Genomic DNA, 20,307 nt, shown 5'->3' with positions numbered 1-20,307 from the left:
TTTGCCAACTGTTGATGTCCACCTGTTATTCCTTTTTCTGGTGGTATGGCTCATAGCGGAGGTGAAGCGGGTGGGAGATACCCTCCTAGGCATGGCCACCCAGTGTGTGCAGGTGAAGAACGTGGTGAAAACGTCCCCTCAGACCCTCTCCAACCTCTGCCTCAAGATCAACGTCAAGCTGGGAGGCATCAACAACATCCTGGTGCCTCACCAACGGTGAGCCTCCTACACAGACTGCATATACATGGTCTACACGAGTCCGCTGTCACAATGGGAATTTAGACAGAATTTACTTTTTTCACATTTAAAAAAATGTGGGTTGTAGGATAGAAAATGTTGGTTGTTATGGTTTTGGTCTGGGATGGGGGAAAGACCTAGAGTGTAGCCATCTACCTGACTTTTTTATTTAGCAAGTTTAACAAGCTCATCGGCGTCCTGTCTTGTGGGATGACATGGTAGATGCAGGGCCGCATGCTGTGAGGGAGTAGTTGGATTATGCAGCTATCCCCATACTGTCAAGCTAACGTTCCACAACACTTAAGAATCAATACTACATCCAGTGTTCTTCAGTTGTTAAATTATTAAAGAAAAATTACTTGTTTCATACTTCTTCGGCAGCCCATCGAAAATGATGATGACTGTGATGCAGTTTAAGCTAGGCAGCATGCCTGTGGGCCATCAGGCCTGCATCAGAGCGACAATATCGTCCACATTTGTCACAGACAAATGTTGTTTGAGTTGGTCTGTTACAAGCTCTCCTCGCAAGTGCTTTTCCCATCGAGCTCTCCTCACATCACGCCTTGCACAGTAGTTAAGACGGTCGGTGACGTGCCCCCGCCGAACAGTCTCTCTGGGCCTCGGAACCCATTCCTAAGCGGCACACCGTAGTGCAACAGGCTCAGTAGATAAGGAGGTTGCCCCGCAGTGACAGCTTACTTGTCAAGTGACGTCATTACATTACATTACATTACAGTCATTTAACCGACGCTTTTATCCAAAGCAACTTACAATAAGTGCATTTAACGTAGGAAATAATGTCATCCACTGACCAACAGAGTAGTTCCTCTGCACGCCATCTGATGTTTGTGCCATTGGTCTGGTAGGGCTCATGATCCTATTGGGCTCTTCTGCCGCAAACGCCATCGAGCACCCTGCTGCCAGTGCCTTCTTGGATTTGAATTCGGAGTTACCTTCTCCTAGCATTTGCCTAAAGAGGCAAATCTACAAGGCAGTAGAAACAGGTGCAGATAGTACCATCTACTGTCATGATGGCAGCAGCAAAGGCTGACCTGACTCGGCACTATTTAACCCATAGCTGGGGGCTGGTTCATGGGCATCGGGGAATATCCACACACTGGTGGGCCTGCGTACCGCACGTCTAGGGGCCAGACCTCCTCCGAGTCTCTTGCAGTTGTTTCATACATACTGCACATGAAGACGGCAATAATCACATGTTCTGAAAGTGGCCAGCTTGCTTAGATTGCTGAAGAGGCTTTACATTAACAGGGAGTGAAGAAGGGAGGGAAATACTGAACAAGAAGGAAGGGGAACAATCTCTTACAAATAGAAAACACAATCAGGGCTAAAAGTTGGAAAGACCACAGTGTTAATAGAACAATAAGGGCTCGTACTTGACAATATCTGCACACCACTTTTTGAGCTGGTACACTCCCGCTTAAGCAGCTGTGCATGATCATCAGCAGGGAATTAATAGCTGGGTAATGTACCTCACTAACGTGACTAATGGTAATTTTAGCTTTTGCCTTGCTTTCTCTCTTACCTGCTGTACCCATAGAAAAGTCCTGATGACCACAGTTGTCTCTACAAACTAGATCAGAACTGCCAGAGTAATGTTAATGGAGGTATCAGTCCAAGATGAGGTGAACAGTCACTATTTGTACACATGTCTCGGTCTCCTGATCAGCACACCCTTACGTGAAACCATGTCAATAGGTTAGAGACATCACAAAGCGAATGGCGGTGTTTAGTTTATTTTTTATCCATTTTAACCCTCTCCATCCCCCCTTGTAGGTCGGCAGTGTTCCAGCAGCCAGTTATCTTCCTTGGAGCAGACGTCACACATCCACCTGCTGGGGATGGGAAGAAACCCTCCATTACTGCTGTGAGTCTCTGTTGGATCATGTGAACCAAACGGAACAGTTCAAGTTGGGTCGTTATTTAAAGCAACGGGCCAAAAGCAGATTTTCCAGGAAGTCTGCGAATGAGTTTCGTTTTCTTCCAGGTTTGAAATATGCTTCAGGGGTTGACAGTTTGTCCCCTGTCCCAACAGTGTTTTCTACTTTTAAGAAAAAATGTAAAATTCGATTTACGTTTGATGGAGTTATGGTTTGTGTGCATTTGTGCTCATCTGTTGTGTGTGTGCATGCATGTGTGAGACGTAATGGCTGAAAGGTGGACCCCCTGCCCAAGTGGATTGCTCTGTCCTTGGTGCTGGGTGGTGGCTTGGCATCATAGGTGTGGGCTGCAGAGCGGGGGGTGGAGGTAGGACTTGCTCCTGCCGTGTTGCATTTCTGTGACGGGGGCGGTGGGGGGTCTGCGGGGCCCTGTCCGCCCCGGGGGTGGGGTTGCTGTCAGGTGACATAGGCTGGGTTTATTCGGCTAATGGGTGTGCTCAGTGTGTGTGGCCGGGGGGGCATCTACCTGGCGGCAGCTTGGCGGGCCTTGCCCCTACGTTGGGCATGGGGCCCCCACTGCCTGCCTGCTGGGTGGGCAGTCCCGGCAGTGTGTTGGTCTGTTGGTCGCAGGACCCAGCTCCAGGCCGGCAGCCTATGCTTTCTGTCTACAGCTTGGTTCCTGTGCCTGCAGGTGCACCCTGTGCCTGAGCCTGAAGGTTGGTGGTGGGGGTGCACCTCGGTGGTGCAGGTCCGACTTGTGCTTTTGGGGACTGGCTTGTGCTCCTCGGGGGTGTTGCTCTGCGGGCTCCTGCCCCCCTGTTTGCTCTATGTTGCTCTGGGGTTGCGGTGCTTTGGGCTCCGGCGGTTTCTCTGGTCATGGGGTGTCTGCACGACGTTGGAGCCTGTTGGTGGCTGCAGAGCCTGTCTGCTAGCCTACAATAAATTACGGGTCTCAGACACCAGAATTTATTCGGATTAATCCCATCAACTCTCAGGTGGACACTTCACAGAGACATAGGTGGACACGTCATCTTCACATACACACTGGCAGCATCTGCCTCACGCTCCCTGGAAGACCCTCTGGATTACACCCTTCCTCTTACCCCTTTCTCCCCCTTTTTTCAGTCTTCTCTTTAACCGCCATAACTGCTATCCAAAAGTGGTATTGATAAACTGGATTTAATTATGTTTTGTCAGACACATTTCATTGTTTATTTCTGTCTTTTCAGATACATGTTGTCATTTTCTGCTTCTGAGTCTCCTGGTCTCACTTGTGGGGATGGTCCCCCTCTTGTTTAGTAAAGATGTACTGATCCACTTTTGTTCAGTTCCAGTTCCAATACCTGAATTTGGATATCTACCGATACCAGAGCTCTTTTTTCTAGAGCGTTATTGTTGTTGTTGTTGTTGTTACATGAGGCCATAGTAAACCACACAACACAAGTAGGTTTCACATACAAACAGGTGTAGGAGGGCAACTCCTTTAATGTGTTAATCGACTTAAAGAGTCAAACTGATTTTTCTCCTCTCCAAATTATCCAAAACATTTCAATGTTTTACAGAAACACCTGACCTGTAGTCATTTCACCTTAAAATGCCAGGAAGATTGTTACCTCCGGCATGTTGTCTCCGGCTTGTACCTCCGGCATGTTGTCTCCGGCTTGTTATACCTCCGGCATGTTTCCTCTGGCTTGTTGTCTCCGGCTTGTTGTCTCCGGCTTGGTCAAGCATCCCTACAGACACAATTGGCTGTGTCTGCAGGTGGGAAGCTGGATGTGGGTGTGTGTCCTGGTCGCTGCACTAGCGCCTCCTCTGGTCTGTCGGGGTGCCTGTTCAGGGTGAAGGGGGAACTGGGAGGAATAGCATGATCCTCCCACGTGCTATGTCCCCCTGGTGAAACTCCTCACTGTCAGGTGAAAAGAAGCGGCTGGCGAATCCACATGTATCGGAGGAGATGTGGTAGTCTGTAGCCCTCCCTGGATCAGCAGAGAGGATGGAGCAGCGGGGGAGGACGGCTCAGAAGACTGGGGTAATTGACCGGGTACAGTTGGGGAGAAAAAAGGGGGGAAATCCAAAAAAAAAATGTCATAAAGATTTATATATATATTTTTCTGTTTTTGTTGGTAAAAGACATAAAACGATGTGGACTACATAATGATCTGTAAAACCAACTGCAGATCTGTTGCTCTTGACTATCTGAGGACACGGGACCTGACGATGATGATGATGACTAACCCGGTGTTAAGATGCCCTGTCTGGCCTGTCTGGCCCGGCAGCACGGACCTGGTTCCCTGAAACCTTTGTGTCTGGTGTTTGAAATGTTTATTCTCCGAGCATCAACTAAATCAGATGGTGACAGTAACCTGGATAAAGTGATGGAAGGTTGTACATGTGGTTCTTCACTTGTCCTGCCCAGTGTGAAGTCTCTTGTGCAGGTCCAACCCCCACCCATGTCTGTGTGTTTCCTGAAAACTTCCATCTAAACGTATCACTATCATCTGCCTCTCTCTCCCTCCATTAAAGTAGAGCTGGGACCAGTCCGATCCAGTATCGGTATTGGGTACCAGTACTGAGGTGATTCACTTGTCGGATATCCGGCTGACGTTACCGATCCACCACCGATCCAGATTCCATAGTCTGATGTTTTTATGAATTATAAATATGTAGCTAATAATGCAATTTGAAGTCCATAGCCAGGGACATGGGACACAAGCGCTTGAAGGAAGTGGAGGATGTGGAAGCTGCCAACCAGACTGCTGAAGCGCGGGGGGGTAGTGAGGAGGCAGGGGCAAGTAACAAGGCCGATGGTCATGGGGAAGAAACAAGTGAACCCCCACAAATTGAGTCTTCTAAACTCCATAGTAATTCAGAGAAAGACAAAATGGCCGTCGATGACGTAGTAACTCCGTCAGAGGGACCCGGTTTGCGTGGAGTTAGTGGCACCACTGTGTGCAGAACCTCCCTGGCAGCTGCTGCATCCAAGCCCGGGCAGGAGGCGCAGAGTGACGGGGAGGCGGCGGCGGTGGACCTGCCTGTCACCGAGAGCCAGGAGGAGGATGACGATGAAATGGAGTACGATTCTGACTCCGACGGCACGGTAACACGTTCCCAGCGACCAGCCGGGGAAATGTGCTCTAGAGGAAGTCAGTGCAAGAGGGAGTCAAGCTCACAGCGCGCACAGGAAAACCCTGGGATCATTTACTCACCATGAAAAATGGGGACAAAAACACTGTTGGGGTTAAATGTTTGCCCAGTGTAGTTTGGGTTATATATTGATTATTTTTTTTTACTACTTTATTGGTCCCCGTGGGGAAATTCTTCCTCCGCATGTAGCCATCCTAGCTGTGTAGCTAGGAGCAGTTGGCAGCCGCCGTGCAGCACCCGGGGACCAACTCCAGCTCGTCTTGCCATGCCTTGCTCAGGGGCACAGACAGGAGTATTAACCCTAACATGCATGACTTTTTGATGGTGGGGGAAACCGGAGCACCCGGAGAAAACCCACTACAGACACGGGGAGAACATGCAAACTCCACACAGAGGACGACCTGGGATGACCCCCAAGGTTGGACAACCCTGGGGTTTGAACCCAGGACCTTCTTGCTGTGAGGTGACAGCGCGGAGCACTGGGCGACTGTGGTTTGGACTGTATGGTTATGACAACATGTCGCAAAAAATGTGGGCGATGATGATGAGTGGTTTTCGCTCAGCTACAGAGATGTCTCTGACTGGTCTGGTAAAACCATGACCTGTCCACGAGCTTTCATCGAGTGCTGCGGTGTCGGAGGATCTGCTGTTCTTTCATTCTGGGAGTGGAGGATTGGAAATAGCCAGTGTACGTTGTGTGTACGTCGTGTGTATGGTCAGATGTGGTGGAAATTATCAGAAAATGTAAAAAAAAAAAAAAGACACAAGAAGTAAGTGAAACTCATTGTGTAAGGCAACTTGTGTTTTCAGGGCGGGAAGTATTCTGGTGTCCCAGCATGCAGCTGTACAGTGGATTTACTGATGTATTTTGGCCTATCGAATTACTTCAGAACCAGACTCAGAGGGTTCCTTGTCTGATGGTTTTTAGTAACAAGCGGGCAACCATGTCAGCGCTCGGGGAGTCTGCCTGCCTTCAGTCTCCAGCCAGTTCAGCTTTTTAAAGCCCGGATTTAAAACAAATGAGGCTGAACGAGATAAACAGAGTAGTACGAGAGTAGTGAAGGATGGCGGGAACCGAATGGCTCAGCACTGATTCACGGGCAGAAAGGAAATGAGGTCACTGCAAACCTCGCCTTTCCTCTGCTTCAGCCGGGCTGTGGTCAGCGGTGTGGTCGCCACACCACGATGACGGACGCCTGAGTCACAGACGAGAGAGGGGGGGATGCTTCTGACTCTACCTCTCTGTCTGCAGGGCAATGTGGTGAATAAGGAGGATTTTAGCATCTACTGAAATGCCTCGGTTTAATATATTAAAAAAAAAGTCGATGGTAAGCTTTCAGAACCGTTCACATTTCACGTGTGGCCTGTAGGGGGTGCTAATGTACCAATGGACTGCTGACAGTGGAATCAAATAGGCTTGCTGGCCAGTGCTCAGTGAAACGTTGTGATGAGATATGTGTATGTATTATTTACCGGGGGGAGGGGGGGACTGAATTTTATTGAAAAAAATTGCAATATTTTTGTTTTTTATAATTTGTGTAATATAATACAGTGCATCCGGAAAGTATTCATACCCCTTCACTTTCCCCACATTTTGTTATGTTACGGCCTTATTCCAAAATGGATTAAATTCCTTTTTTCTCATCAATCTACACACACAATACCCCATAATGACAAAGTGAAAAAGGTTTTGTAGAATTTTTTGCAAATTTATTAAAAATGAAAAACTGAAATATTGCATGTACATAAGTATTCACACCCTTTGCTATGACACTCAAAATTGAGCTCAGGTTCATCCTGGTTCCACTGATCATCCTTGAGATGTTTCTACATCTTGATTGGAGTCCACCTGTAGTAAATTCAATTGATTGGACATGATTTGGAAAGGCACACACCTGTCTATATAAGGTCCCACTGTTGACAGTGCATGTCAGAGCAGAAACCAAGCCATGAAGTCAAAGGAATTGTCTGTGGACCTCCGAGACAGGATCGTATCGAGGCACAGATCTGGGGAAGGGTACAAAAAAATTCTACAGCTTTGAAGGTCCCGAAGAGCACAGTGGTCTCCATCATTCGTAAATGGAAGAAGTTTGGATCCACCAGGACTCTTCCATGAGCTGGCCGCCCAGCCAAACTGAGCAATCGGGGGAGAAGGGCCTTGGTCAGGGAGGTGACCAAGAACCCGATGGTCACTCTGACAGAGCTCCAGCGTTCCTCTGTGGAGATGGGAGAACCTTCCAGAAGGACAGCCATCTCTGCAGCACTCCACCAATCAGGCCTTTATGGTAGAGTGGCCAGACGGAAGCCTCTGCTCAGTAAAAGGCACATGACGGCCCGCTTGGACTTTGCCAGAAAGCACCTAAAGGACTCTCAGACCATGAGAAACAAGATTCTCTGGTCTGATGAAACCAAGATTGAACTCTTTGGCCTGAATGCCAAACGTCACGTCTGGAGGAAACCAGGCACCTCTCATCACCTTGCTAATACCATCCCTACAGTGAAGCATGGTGGTGGCAGCATCATGCTGTGGGGATGTTCTTCAGCGGCAGGAACTGGGAGACTAGTCAGGATCGAGGGAAAGATGAATGGGGCAAAGTACAGAGAAATCCTTGATGAAAACCTGCTCCAGAGTGCTCAGGACCTCAGACTGGGGCGAAGGTTTACCTTTCAACACGACAACGACCCTAAGCACACAGCCAAGACAACGAAGGAGTGGCTTCGGGACAAGTCTGTGAATGTCCTTGAGTGGCCCAGCCAGAGCCCAGACTTGAACCCCATTGAACATCTCTGGAAAGACCTGAAAATAGCTGCTCAGCGACACTCCCCATCTAACCTTACAGAGCTGGAGAGGATCTGCAGAGAAGAATGGGAGAAATACCCCAAATATAGGTCTGCCAAGCTTGTAGCTTCATACCCAAGAAGACTTGAGGCTGTAATCGCTGCCAAGGGTGCCTCAACCAAGTACTGAGTAAAGGCTGTGAATACTTATGTACATGCAATATTTCAGTTTTTTATTTTTAATAAATTTGCAAAAATTTCTACAAAACCTTTTTCGCTTTGTCATTATGGGGTATTGTGTGTAGATTGATGAGAAAAAAAAGGAATTTCATCCATTTTGGAATAAGGCTGTAACATGACACAATGTGGGGAAAGTGAAGGGGTGTGAATACTTCCTGGATGCACAGTATAGACACACACACATCCATTCATCGATCCATTATCTTAACTGCTTATCCAGCTTTCAGGGTCACAGGGATGCTGGAGCCTATCCCAGCAGTCATTGGGCGGCAAACCCAATGACTGCTGGGATAGGCTCCAGCATCCCTGTGACCCTGAGAGCAGGATAACGGTTCGGCTGGATGGATGGATGGATTTCCCCAAGGGGATTAATAAAGAAAACTTAATTGATTGATTAATTCTTGTTCACAATGATGGTAAGGTGGAGTAGGTGTAGTGGGAGAGCGGATTAGAGCAAATTACACCTTGTAAGGTACTGCTGGCCAACATGCAACTGGTGCCTTGCTCAAGGGCACTGAACATTACTCACAATTAACTTAAACAAATTGTTTGCCTTTGTACCTTGGCCAATCCTGTCCCACCCCCTCATCTCATACCCCTGATAGAGCATTAATCTGTCGGATGGGTGGCGTCAGTCGGAATCAGAGCTCACGGAGGTTGTGTGAGCGCCCTCTTCCTCTCTGTGTCGTCCAGGTGGTAGGCAGCATGGATGCCCACCCCAGCAGGTACTGTGCCACTGTGCGCGTCCAGAGGCCCAGGCAGGAGATCATTGAAGACCTGTCATACATGGTGCGAGAGCTGCTGATCCAGTTCTACAAGTCGACCCGCTTTAAGCCCACCAGGATCATCTTCTACAGGGACGGCGTTCCTGAAGGGCAGCTGCCACAGGTGTGTTGAAAAGCGAGTGGAGATGAAGTCGCTGAAGTGATTTGTATATTTAGTATGAATGCACAGCAGACGTGTGTGACTTGTTGTTAAATGACTGCAGATACGCCCTCAACATCCTGTTAAATTTCTGTAACGCACCAAAAACTCATTTCCTCGTGTGTTACCCGCTGAAGAAACAACAGAAAATGGATTTTATCTTACCCCTGTCTTTAACCCGCGAGTAACCCTGGGGCTCAGTTCGTGGATGGCATAATGGAAAGCCTGTCTCCACACAGTGTTTGTGACTCTGGTTGTGTAACGACATGACATTGCAGGGCCTTGTTTCACTTTATTTTTAACTGTGAAGGGAGTATCAGTAGGAACATGTTGCAGGGCTAATAAACAACACCCCTCCGTCTCGCAGATCCTCCACTATGAGCTGTTGGCCATCAGAGATGCGTGCATCAAACTGGAGAAAGACTATCAGCCAGGCATCACCTACATCGTTGTCCAAAAACGCCACCACACCCGCCTCTTCTGTGCTGACAAGTCTGAAAGAGTAAGTCCTGTTCACAGACTTGGTGTCTGTCAGTTGATAATTACAGTAATTACAATGTGCAGGGCTCAAGACAATGCTCAAAATGCTTTTCCAACAAGTCTGCTAGCCTCTGCCCATTTATAATGTTCCAAATGCTCCCTGCAGAAATGTACTGACAGCTGACGCTGCTAAACCTCATTTGTTGTTCTTTTGTCATGAGGTAGGACAGTTACACAGTGCTGTTGATGTGGAGGTTATGAAGTCACTGTGTATATGCCCCTAACTCTTTCTGAGTTAATGAATACAAATGGGTAATATGAAATGTACATTTGGCAAACTTACTATCCTGCGCTGACTTGTACTAGATTGGGAAGAGTGGAAATATTCCTGCAGGGACAACGGTGGACACCAGCATCACTCATCCCTTTGAATTTGACTTCTACCTGTGCAGCCACGCTGGCATACAGGTGAGCATAGTGGGATACTGCTCTCATATATACTATATATATATAATATATATATATATATATATATATATATATATATATATATATATATATGGAGTGATTGCTTTTGATCCAGATCTTGAATATGTAATTGATTGTTGTTTTTTGTGTGTGTGTTTTTAATGCCTCCTCTGTGTCCAGGGCACCAGCCGACCGTCTCATTACTATGTCCTGTGGGACGACAATCGTTTCACCGCGGACGAACTGCAGATCCTCACCTACCAGTTGTGCCACACTTATGTGCGCTGCACGCGCTCCGTCTCCATCCCTGCGCCAGCCTACTACGCCCGCCTCGTAGCCTTCCGTGCTCGCTACCACCTGGTGGACAAAGAACACGACAGGTTCGTGACGAGACGAAGGACTAAAATGATAAATATTATGAAGGTTGTAAATGATTTTTTTTTTTTTTTTACAGGGGTTCCCAAACTTTTTCATGCTGTGACCCTGTGGCGATATTTGTTGGCCTTGGACTCATCAAATATTTTGTGCAGTGAAATAAGCAATAAGTTCTCATTAGCCATGAAAAAGTGAGATAATTAACATTCGCTCTACGTTGTTCATCAGTGCAGTCCTCCAGTCTTCTTCTTCTTCTTCAGTCCTCCCCTCTCCCCTCTCCAGTCTCCTTCTTCTTCTTCAGTCTTCTTCTCCGGTCTGCAGTCATGGCCTGTTAATGATCACATGAAACAGACAAAGCACGTCAACATTAAACATTATTATTTAAGTGATATTTTGGAATATAATTAAGTCGTCGCGTTTTCATTGACTCAGATTATGAATACAAATGTTTTTTTCATTTTTCTTTAAATACAACTTCCTTTGACCACTTGTAGGCTGTGACCCATCTTTGAAAACCACTGGTTTAAGATAAATTTTCATAAAAATGGTTAATTAAACGGTGATAACTGTTGGTTAGTTTGTTGTGCATATGAAACCTGAAAATGCCGTGTGACATGTGGGTGACCCGTGTTCTGTCATGTGTCCTCGCAGCGGAGAGGGCAGCCACGTGTCCGGTCAGAGTAACGGCCGGGACCCCCAGGCACTGGCCAAGGCTGTCCAGATTCACCACGACACCCTGAGGACCATGTACTTCGCCTGAGCCTCACCGACCAACCGTTGCCCCTGCCGTCTCATCCTACATGAGTGGGCAGATGGCCCGCTGTCACCGCCACCTCACTCACAGCCCTCTCTCCCAGTGACTGCCAAATACCACACGTACCACAGACCTGCCGTGTATGACCAGGCCAAGTCAGCCCACCCCCACCCACACAAAAGACAAAACAAACACACGACCCCTCACCTGTAAAACACAGGCAGACTCTTCAGCCTCATGCACTCACAACACGGTTATGAATTTATTGTTATTATTGTCCTGTTTTGTTTTTACTCTACCTGGACTATTGCTCTTTTTATGTTGGATTTTTAACATGTGGGTATTATTATTGTACTTGTGTTGTATGCTACCTTTCAACTCCTGTGTGTGTAAGTATGCAATACGGATGGGAGGAAGACAGGCGGTGAAGAAAAATACCTGAAAATGTTTTTTTTGTTTTTTTGTTTTGGACAGTCGCCACAATGCTGCCTCTTCACCCATCCGAATGGCAGTTTCAAGCCCCCCGGGTATGGGGGGGACCCTTTACAGGGGTTGGTAATGGGGACACACTTATCATCGTAACGTTTTTCACGAATGGCGTTTTGTTTGTTTTTTTGTTTTATTTTGATGGTTTTCAATAATGTTATTTTAAAAACTGCATTGAGGAGTTAGAGGTATGGTACATTAGCACTTAGTGATAGCACGTAGATGCCACGAGCCCTGCACGTCATATATATGCGAGGCTTCCTCTCTGGCCTGTACATTAGCGGAGGCGGAGACATGGCAGGTGTAGCATATCGTAGATACAGGTTTCGTGTCCTGCCAGGGGCTCTCCGCACCGACTGGCCAGTCCCCTAGAAAATCGGCCTCTAGAGGCAAACTTAGCATAACCGTAGAGGGACCATTTGCATAGAGTGTATCAAATATACTTGCACCCCATGCACCTAAACCAGCATTATGAACCAGCCAAATGTGACGCCAACCAAGGAGAAAGGGGCACTTACACCGGAAGATAATCTTTTGTTTCCATACACGTTTCTCTTATAGGAATTGATGAGGCACTTTTTAATTTACTCAGTGGTTTATTTTACTTCACACTGGGGACACGGGTCTCCTGAGGCTTTATACGCAAATCACCCCGAATTTCTCACCCCCAACCCCGCTTACACCTTGCTGAACAGAGTAACAGCGGCAATAGGCAAGGTCAGCTCTTCTTTGTAAATTTGAATACAGGCAAACGTAAGTCTGTGATCACCAAGTGCTGCAAAAGCTGAACTCGCCGTTCAGCAACTGACCTTGCTCTCATCACGCTGCACATCCCTGCGCGTGTCGGTCGAGATGACGGCGCCACCACACCGCGCTGTGCTGAACGTCTACCCGCACATGGCGTCGCATATCCAAACATACCCCTCCTGCTAAATGACGCCAAGCCTCGCCCATCTGCCCCCCTTCAGTCCCGATTTTACCACACAGAAGCCCTATAATTCAAATGCACTTGATCCCCCCCCCCCTCCATTTTACCCTAACCTAAATCTTATTGACACGTACAGTCCCACTGATGGATCGTACCATACCCCTACCGCCAGTTAAAAGAAGAAAAAAAAACACCACTTCAACAATTACCTACCTGCACCCCTCCACTCTACCCCACCCAGCCTGTGTTAGACAATCCCCATTGGTGCGCTGTGTGCCCGGGCAACACAGATAGGGGCTTGCTGCACACGCTGGGGCAGGCCATTATTTTTACTACTTAACATCCTGCCTTCACATCTAGTCACTTTTTTGAGGAAAAAATGCATGTTACTATTTTTTATGACTGGACAATGTTCTGAGCCACCTTATTTGGGTTTCCTTAGCGATAGGAGCCTCGCGCTCACTGCTGCCTGTCAGTCATTTTGCCTCGATCGTGTAATGGTTAAAGACTGCTATTATTATTTTTTTTCCTCCTGTGATTTATTATTGTGACTAGTGTCAGAGTGTATCCTCAAGAGGGCACTGCGGGGACAGGCTCAGATTTCCGCCTCAGTTGCCCTCAAAGCGCCTCAACTCTTCTCTGATTATTAGAGCCCCCTTTGAGCTGAAAGGGATCAGACGATAGAGATCAGATGAGTTTGATTTTTAAGTCATTGTTTATGAACTTGCGTAATCAAAATGCCTTTGTAAGCCGTTTTACTGATCCTACATTGTGTCCAAGGTGATTTGTATATATAAATATATATTAATCTTCCATGTACTTTGGCTCAGCAGTTACGGGGCCTTTTGCAGTTGGGGCCAGTTTTCCACTCCCCCCACCCCATCCCACTCTGTGTTAAAGATTTTCAGTCCTGGGGCAGCCCGCACACCACTGAAACCAGATGCAGTTGTCTCACTGAAGCCACAAAGCACCTTGCAAAGAGGGGAGACGAGACGGGAGTCTCTCTGGAAACACATCATGTGGACAGCGATGAGTCCACTCCTCTCCACCCAGCCTCACTGACAAAGCAATATGAAGCCACTGATCAAAAACAGTCCTTGTCATAAGCACTTCCCAGTAGATTTGAATGAAAGGACATGGAAGCAACTTATTTTGGCTCTGTGTATGTAATAGTATGGGGACTCTGTTGGGGAGGGTTATTTTTTAAAGAAAATAAAATGGTTTTTTATTATTCCTGGTGGACTGTTTTTAATAGCCTAGATGTTTTGCTGCGTACTGAGTTATTTCCTGTGTCTGGTGGAGTATAACCTCAAATACTCGAGTGCTTCAACGCTGACACAGCCGCTGATAACGTTTAGTAAAGTTGGTATTCGTGACCCAGATAGCAAAATTGCTGTGGCCCGGACCCGTCCCGCACCTGGCTTTCGTCTTTCATCCGGCCCACATACCGCGTGGAATGATGGCACTTGGGCGGTCCGCTCCTGTTTGCCAGATCTGGGCCAGAACCAAGCCATAGCAATGCTGCATGTGCCACATATTGGCCAAAGATGGCCATATTTGTTTTGTGATATTGGGCCATATTCACCATTTACCACACGGGCCACTTCAGGATCACATCCAGATCACATGTTGCCCAGAGCACCACATCTTTGCCACAAAAGGTCCACATGTGATTTGGCATGTTTGGGCCATATTTGCTATTATACATGTGGGCCACTTCAGGGCTCACATCCGTTTTGTCAGGGCCAGAAGACCATCAGTGCTGCATCACTGCCTGAAGTGGCCCACATCCGGATGCTGTCTGGGGAGCTACCTACACCTCCAAGTTGACATTACAAATGTACCATAATGGCGACTGGCAAGAGGGAGATCCTTACCTCAGCTTTCGTATTTGTAAACATCACTATTCTGTATTTACTCTCTCCCCCCCCCCAAAGCTTCATTGGTAACATTCAGACAAACAACAGTAGCAGAAACCCCAGCTGACAGAAGGACAAGAGTGAGCGAGGGAACAGACTGCCAGGGAGATCAGCTATATAGAAACACAAAGGGGCTGAGCAGGAAGCTGTCTACAGTCAACACAGGCCAACTGATACGTAGGAGGGGGAAGCAAACACATGAAGGTGCACAGATGAGCAGCTCAGTGGCGTCGGTCGAAACCTTTACACGTTGCAACTCTTGCTCGGGTCTCTGCTGCTTTCCTACTTTCAGCTTGACGAGAGACTTGTAAGAGAGCTCAACATCAGCTAGAAATAAGGTGAACCTTGGTTTTCTATTCCACCATTTCATTTTAGGGACCTGGAATTTGGCAAAAATTATAAACAGTTGGACATATATATATATATGTGTGTGTGTGTGTGTGTGTGTGTGTGTGTGTGTGTGTGTGTGTGTGTGTGTGTGTGTATATATATATATATATACATATATATACATACATACATACATATATATATATATATATATATATATATATATATATATATATATATATATATATATATGTATATAAGGCAAGATTGAGATGGTTTGGACATGTGTGGAGGAGAGATGCTGGGTATATTGGGAGAAGGATGCTGAATATGGAGCTGCCAGGGAAGAGGAGAAGAGGAAGACCAAAGAGGAGGTTTATGGATGTGGTGAGGGAGGACATGCAGGTGGCTGGTGTGACAGAGGAAGATGCAGAGGACAGGAAGAGATGGAAACAGATGATCTGCTGTGGCGCCCCCTAACGGGAGCAGCCGAAAGTAGTATATATATATATATATATGTGTGTGTGTGTGTGTGTGTGTGTGTATGTGTATATGTGTGTATACATATATATACACACATATATATGTATATATATATACACACATACATATACACATATATATATGTATATATATATATATATGTGTGTGTGTGTATATATATGTATGTGTGTGTATATATATATATATATATATACCTCTCTCACTAAGGTCGAACCCGAGCACGTGACTTGTCCTGGCGGACACAAAGTGTCGCGTCTCCGTCGCGAAACATTCTGGAGACGCGCGAGTCAACGACCAACCCACGCACGCACTCGCCTACGACAACGATTGCCCCGTGCGACGCCATTGGGCGAACGAGCCGTCAATCACTCTGACGCACGACGGCGGAGCCCGCCCCTTCCTGTCGGCGTCACGGCAGGCAGCAACTTCACCATATTTAGCCCCCAAGTCGCTCGGTGCGCCAGGCCGGAACCTCGACATGTCGGTGGCTCGCGGCCGCCCGGCAGAACTGACGGTCCCGTTCTAGCGGCGCCACGAGCCCCCCCGCACGCGACGCTGCCGAGGCGCCACGCGCGACCTCACCGCGTACTCGCTGTTGTTCACGGGCTCGCGACAGCTCGCTCGCTACTTCTGCGGGCTCGTGACGGTGTCGTTCCGTGTTTTCACGCCGTGGTGTCGGTGGGTCGGGTGTTTTTTTTTTAACGGGCCCGGTTCGGGGTCAGAGGGGCCCGGTTCGGGGCCAGCGGGGCCCGGTTCGGGGCTGCTCGAGGGGCAGTGGCACGGTGAAAGAGGGATTGTCACGCGGTTGTGTATTTTCGGTCGACGCGAGAGCGTTTTTACGGGCTCGTGACAGTGCGCTCGGTGTCTTCGCGGGCTCGTGACAGTTTCTCCGCTATCGCGATAACGCGCCCGTCGTCTGCCAGCAGTCCGGCAGTCCAGCCGTCCTCCTCCGCCTCCTCCTCCTCCTCCGCCGCCGCCGCAGCTCCCCCGCCGGCCGCCGCCGCCGCCGGCAGACCGACCTACGGACGGACCAACGGACCGCCCTTCCGCCCTCCGCCGCTGTGTGAACCAAGTCGTGTGTGCTCCGGTCGTGTGGTCTTGGTGTGTCCCGGGGGAATCGTCGCAGCGCAGCGAGCCGCTGGTATGAGCGCTCGTCCAGTCGTCTCGTCCGCTCTGCCCGCTCCCCCACAGCCGCTAGCGGGCTACCTTAGCTAGCCTAGCCACCTGCTACCGCGGCCGCCGCCAAACCTGACCGGACACGTCGACTTGCACACCCGGGGACACCCAAGACCAACCCCCGCCCCCCGCCCCGGTCGAACGGAGGACGGGCCAGGAGGGAGGAAAGGCCCCTCCGACAGCCCGCCAGGGAGGCAGCGAGAGAAGCGCGCCCGCTCGGCAGCAGTCGGCGCCGCGGAGAGGCGGTAGTCCCGCCGGAGGAGACGCCGGCTGAGCGCCCAGAGTCCCCCAGTCTGACAAGTGTGATCCGGGCAGCGAGCCGGGCAGGGACCTCATGAATGGAAATCGGAACTACAGGTACTTCACCTTCGGTCAAGTCACACACGCCTTTGTCATGTCGATGCACAGGACGGTCAGCAGTTAGCGGGTACTCTCGAGCGGCACCCTGAGACGCGTTATAGCGGCTGCTCTGTGGTGCTGCTGTGGGAAGCAGTCGCAGTACACTTAACTACATAGTAACCGTAGCAACACGTAGTCACGTACTTGCAATACGTTTGCTACATTGTATCGTGTCATAGTAATACCGTATAGAGTAGTGTTAGTAACACGTTTGTTAAGTAGTGATCATGTCATAGTAGTACTACATGAAGTAGTAGTAGTACTACATGAAGTAGTAGTAGTACATTTCCTAAAGAGTCATCACATCATAGCCAAGCGTGCATGTCCGTCGATGCGTTTAATGTAAGTTGGCCTTCAATCATCAAGTGGTGATGAGAAGGAGAATGAAAGTACAAGGTAGATTTACATTGGCAAATATCACTATGGCGGACACATCACCATCACCATACCACTGTGACATGTCATGTGCAGGTAAAAGGAGGGCACAAGAGTAGACGCCGATAAGTATCTGAATAAGTAGGGATACAATGGTAATTGCCAACACCAGAAGAGAAGTGAGATTATTCATATTCACTAGACAGCCCCACTAGATGGTTCCAGATCTTTGAAACATTTAAGGATCCATATATGCCTGGAAGAGCAAGGTTTTTAAGACTGTCTTGAAGGAAATCAGCAGGTCAGTAGCTTTGATGGAGGCCATGACTTTTCTCCACCATTTTGGAACAGCTTTTCAGATTTATCTACACCTTACCTACAGCTTTTCAGATTTATCTACACCTTACCTACAGCTTTTCAGATTTATCTACACCTTACCTACAGCTTTTCAGATTTTCCGTCTTTCTGTGTCCTCATACATGATGTATAACTAGTTGCAAAATGTTGTGGCGTTGCTCATTTCAGCATAGGATGACAGTTCCACGTCAGAACAGCCCTGACTGTAATATACCTAATGGTCTATCAGTTTCAGTCAGTCCCGGCAGGTGGAGTGAATGGCTCCTGACTCATGTGTTTGACAGTTACCGGAAAAGCCATGAAGGGCTGCCAGCTGCCCTTTGTTTCACCGTAACCAGGGAGTCTCTCTGCCACTGCTTTCATCACCTCATTGCCATGCATGAGTCACTGTTGTCACAGGTTATTTGAATTTTACTCTCTGGCCTTGTGGATTTGAGAACTAAAGGGCTGTTATAATTAATTGATAAGCCAAATTTAGAATAGTTATGGGTCAATGTGGTTTCACCATAATGGTTGATCGACTAATTGGCTTTTAGGTTTAAATGCTGGTCATAATAGGCATGCACCGTTAATTTTTTTTCCTACTGGGCATCAAACACATACATTGCACTGTGTGCACGTTAATTGTGCTGTCAATTAGCAAAATAATGACAAAGAAGCCCACGAAAATAGAGGAAAGCCTAGTGTGGCTCTCTTCCGTTACCAGCAGAAGGGCTAGGGAGTTTGCCTCTCAGGATGAATGAAGTGTTCCATCAAGACCATGACTAGTTTTTATGTTATCCTAAGAGTGAAATCACCTCAGTGTGGATACTTTTTAGGGAAAAAAGTGGTTGAATAATAATAAAGTTTAATAAGCGATTTATATGGTAATAATTATCTCCCACACAACCAGTATCAACCGACATTAGATGTTGCATTGTTAAACAAGCTCATTGTATATTTTCTTTTGTCTAGATAAAGGCGAGCTATTTTGTGTACAAGTTGCGATTGCCATTAACGTCCTACTTGTGGCTGCTCTGACGGTCCGTTTCCAGTGCAAAATTTGGGAAAATCCAAGGTTTCTGCCATCTGTAGGTCAGCTGAGCCAGCAGTTACAGTATGGCACTACTCCGTAACTGTCCGTCATTCAACCATCATTCGACTTCCAATCTCCGTCAATGCAAAAAGATATGTACGTGGTGATACAGGGAGCCACAAAACAGTGGATGTCTTCTAATTGAAAAGCGTCATTACCATTACTGATTTGAAAAGTCAGATGACTAGTCTACAATGTTTGTTTGTTTGTTTTTTTTTACATTTATTTCTGATTTTTCTCCCAATTTAGTGGCCAATCGATCCCTATTTTAGTTCAAACATCCATCCTCGTACTGCATGCGTTCGCCAACTGCATCTCTCCGGCCGGCAGTCTGGAAGGAGACACCTCGCCACTTTCGTGACAAGGCGACTCCAGGCCGAACCACTGCTTTTTCCCCCACACACACAGAGACGCATTCATGTGACGAACACAAGCCGACTCCGCCCCCCTCCCGAAGACAGCGTTGCCAATTATTGCTGCTTCATCGAGTCCGGCCATAGTCGGATCTGACAAGACTACAATGTTTATTTTTGTCGACATTATCGATAATGGGGTGACACTGTGGCGCGGTGGTTTGCGCGGTCGCCTCACAGCAAGAAGGTGCTGGGTTCAAGCGCTGGGGTTGTCCAACCTTGGTGGGTCGTCCCGAGGAGTTTGCATGTTCTCCCCATGTCTGTGTGGGTTTCGTCCGGGGGCTCCGGTTTCCTCCCACAGTCCAAAGACATGTAGGTCAGGTGAATTGGTCATACTAAATTGTCCTTTGTGTGTGTGTGTGTGTGTGTTGGGCCTGTGATGGTCTGGCGGCCTGTCCAGGGTGTCTCCCCACCTGCCGCCGAATGACTGCTGGGATAGGCTCCAGCATCCCCGTGACCCTGAGAGCAGGAAATGGTTCAGATAATGGATGGATTATCGATACTGTCAAATAGTCATTTCAGCCGTAGTGTGGACTGCACCTACCAGGTGTTGTACTTACGCCTCATAGTCGCCTCTCTCTGGAAGTTTCCTCCCCTAGCTTTTCATTGTTTTTAGTCATCAACTTCACGTTGTGCAGAAAGAGATTTTTTTCAAGTATGTCTCTTCCCATGTAGCATAATGGGCTACATGCTCATTTGTGGCAAGAGATAAATTCTTCCACCGCTAGACCCAAGGGTCGCCACCCCTTGGTCTTAGAGTGAACCCAAATATATAGCACTTGCCTTCTGGTACCCACAGCACTCTAGTCAATAGTCCCAAGTAACTTCTTTGGATATGTATAGCTGTGTCTGCACAATAAACATATGACCGTTAGATTTTAGACGTTTAGCTGACACTTCCAACCAGATTGCTTTATAATATGCTAGTAGGAAAGGACTTTGGCGTCTTGCTCAAAGACACTTTGACTGAATTTATTGGTATAGGTGGACACAAATGCGCTTTTCCAGATATCAAACCTGAGACCCTTTGGTAATGTGGCTCGAGGG

The 20,307-nt window shown here is 47.8% G+C and overlaps 2 protein-coding genes and 1 long non-coding RNA gene across 6 annotated transcripts in view; 2 read left to right on the top strand and 1 right to left on the bottom strand.

Moving 5' to 3' along the window:
* The window catches only part of ago1 (argonaute RISC component 1), a 39,360-nt gene extending 25,437 nt beyond the window's left edge, over positions 1–13,923 (top strand). For both annotated transcript variants that reach the window (XM_056285886.1, XM_056285885.1), the window contains exons 13-19: positions 57–216; positions 2,032–2,122; positions 8,991–9,185; positions 9,589–9,723; positions 10,068–10,169; positions 10,350–10,549; positions 11,196–13,923. In XM_056285886.1, coding sequence (XP_056141861.1) covers positions 57–216; positions 2,032–2,122; positions 8,991–9,185; positions 9,589–9,723; positions 10,068–10,169; positions 10,350–10,549; positions 11,196–11,304 — 992 coding nt within the window. In that variant the 3' untranslated portion in view covers positions 11,305–13,923. The remainder of the gene's footprint in view (positions 1–56; positions 217–2,031; positions 2,123–8,990; positions 9,186–9,588; positions 9,724–10,067; positions 10,170–10,349; positions 10,550–11,195) is intronic.
* On the bottom strand, positions 9,623–17,904 carry LOC130117716 (uncharacterized). Of its 2 annotated transcripts, none has more exons than XR_008810712.1 (4): positions 17,854–17,904; positions 10,761–10,872; positions 10,431–10,526; positions 9,623–9,715 (listed from the first exon to the last, which is right to left on the bottom strand). It is a non-coding gene; the product is annotated as an uncharacterized LOC130117716 (long non-coding RNA). The 2 variants fall into 2 exon arrangements; XR_008810711.1 differs by having other exon boundaries at positions 9,711–9,749; positions 10,427–10,526.
* LOC130117715 (protein argonaute-3) overlaps positions 15,931–20,307 on the top strand; it is a 68,054-nt gene continuing 63,677 nt past the window's right edge. For both annotated transcript variants that reach the window (XM_056285889.1, XM_056285888.1), the window contains exon 1: positions 15,931–16,998. In XM_056285889.1, the coding sequence (XP_056141864.1) occupies positions 16,980–16,998 (19 nt within the window). In that variant the 5' untranslated portion in view covers positions 15,931–16,979. The remainder of the gene's footprint in view (positions 16,999–20,307) is intronic.

Source organism: Lampris incognitus, chromosome 9, assembly GCF_029633865.1.
Source record: "Lampris incognitus isolate fLamInc1 chromosome 9, fLamInc1.hap2, whole genome shotgun sequence".
In the NCBI taxonomy this organism is placed as follows: Eukaryota; Metazoa; Chordata; class Actinopteri; order Lampriformes; family Lampridae; genus Lampris; species Lampris incognitus.
This window is presented reverse-complemented; position numbering and strand designations above follow the sequence as displayed.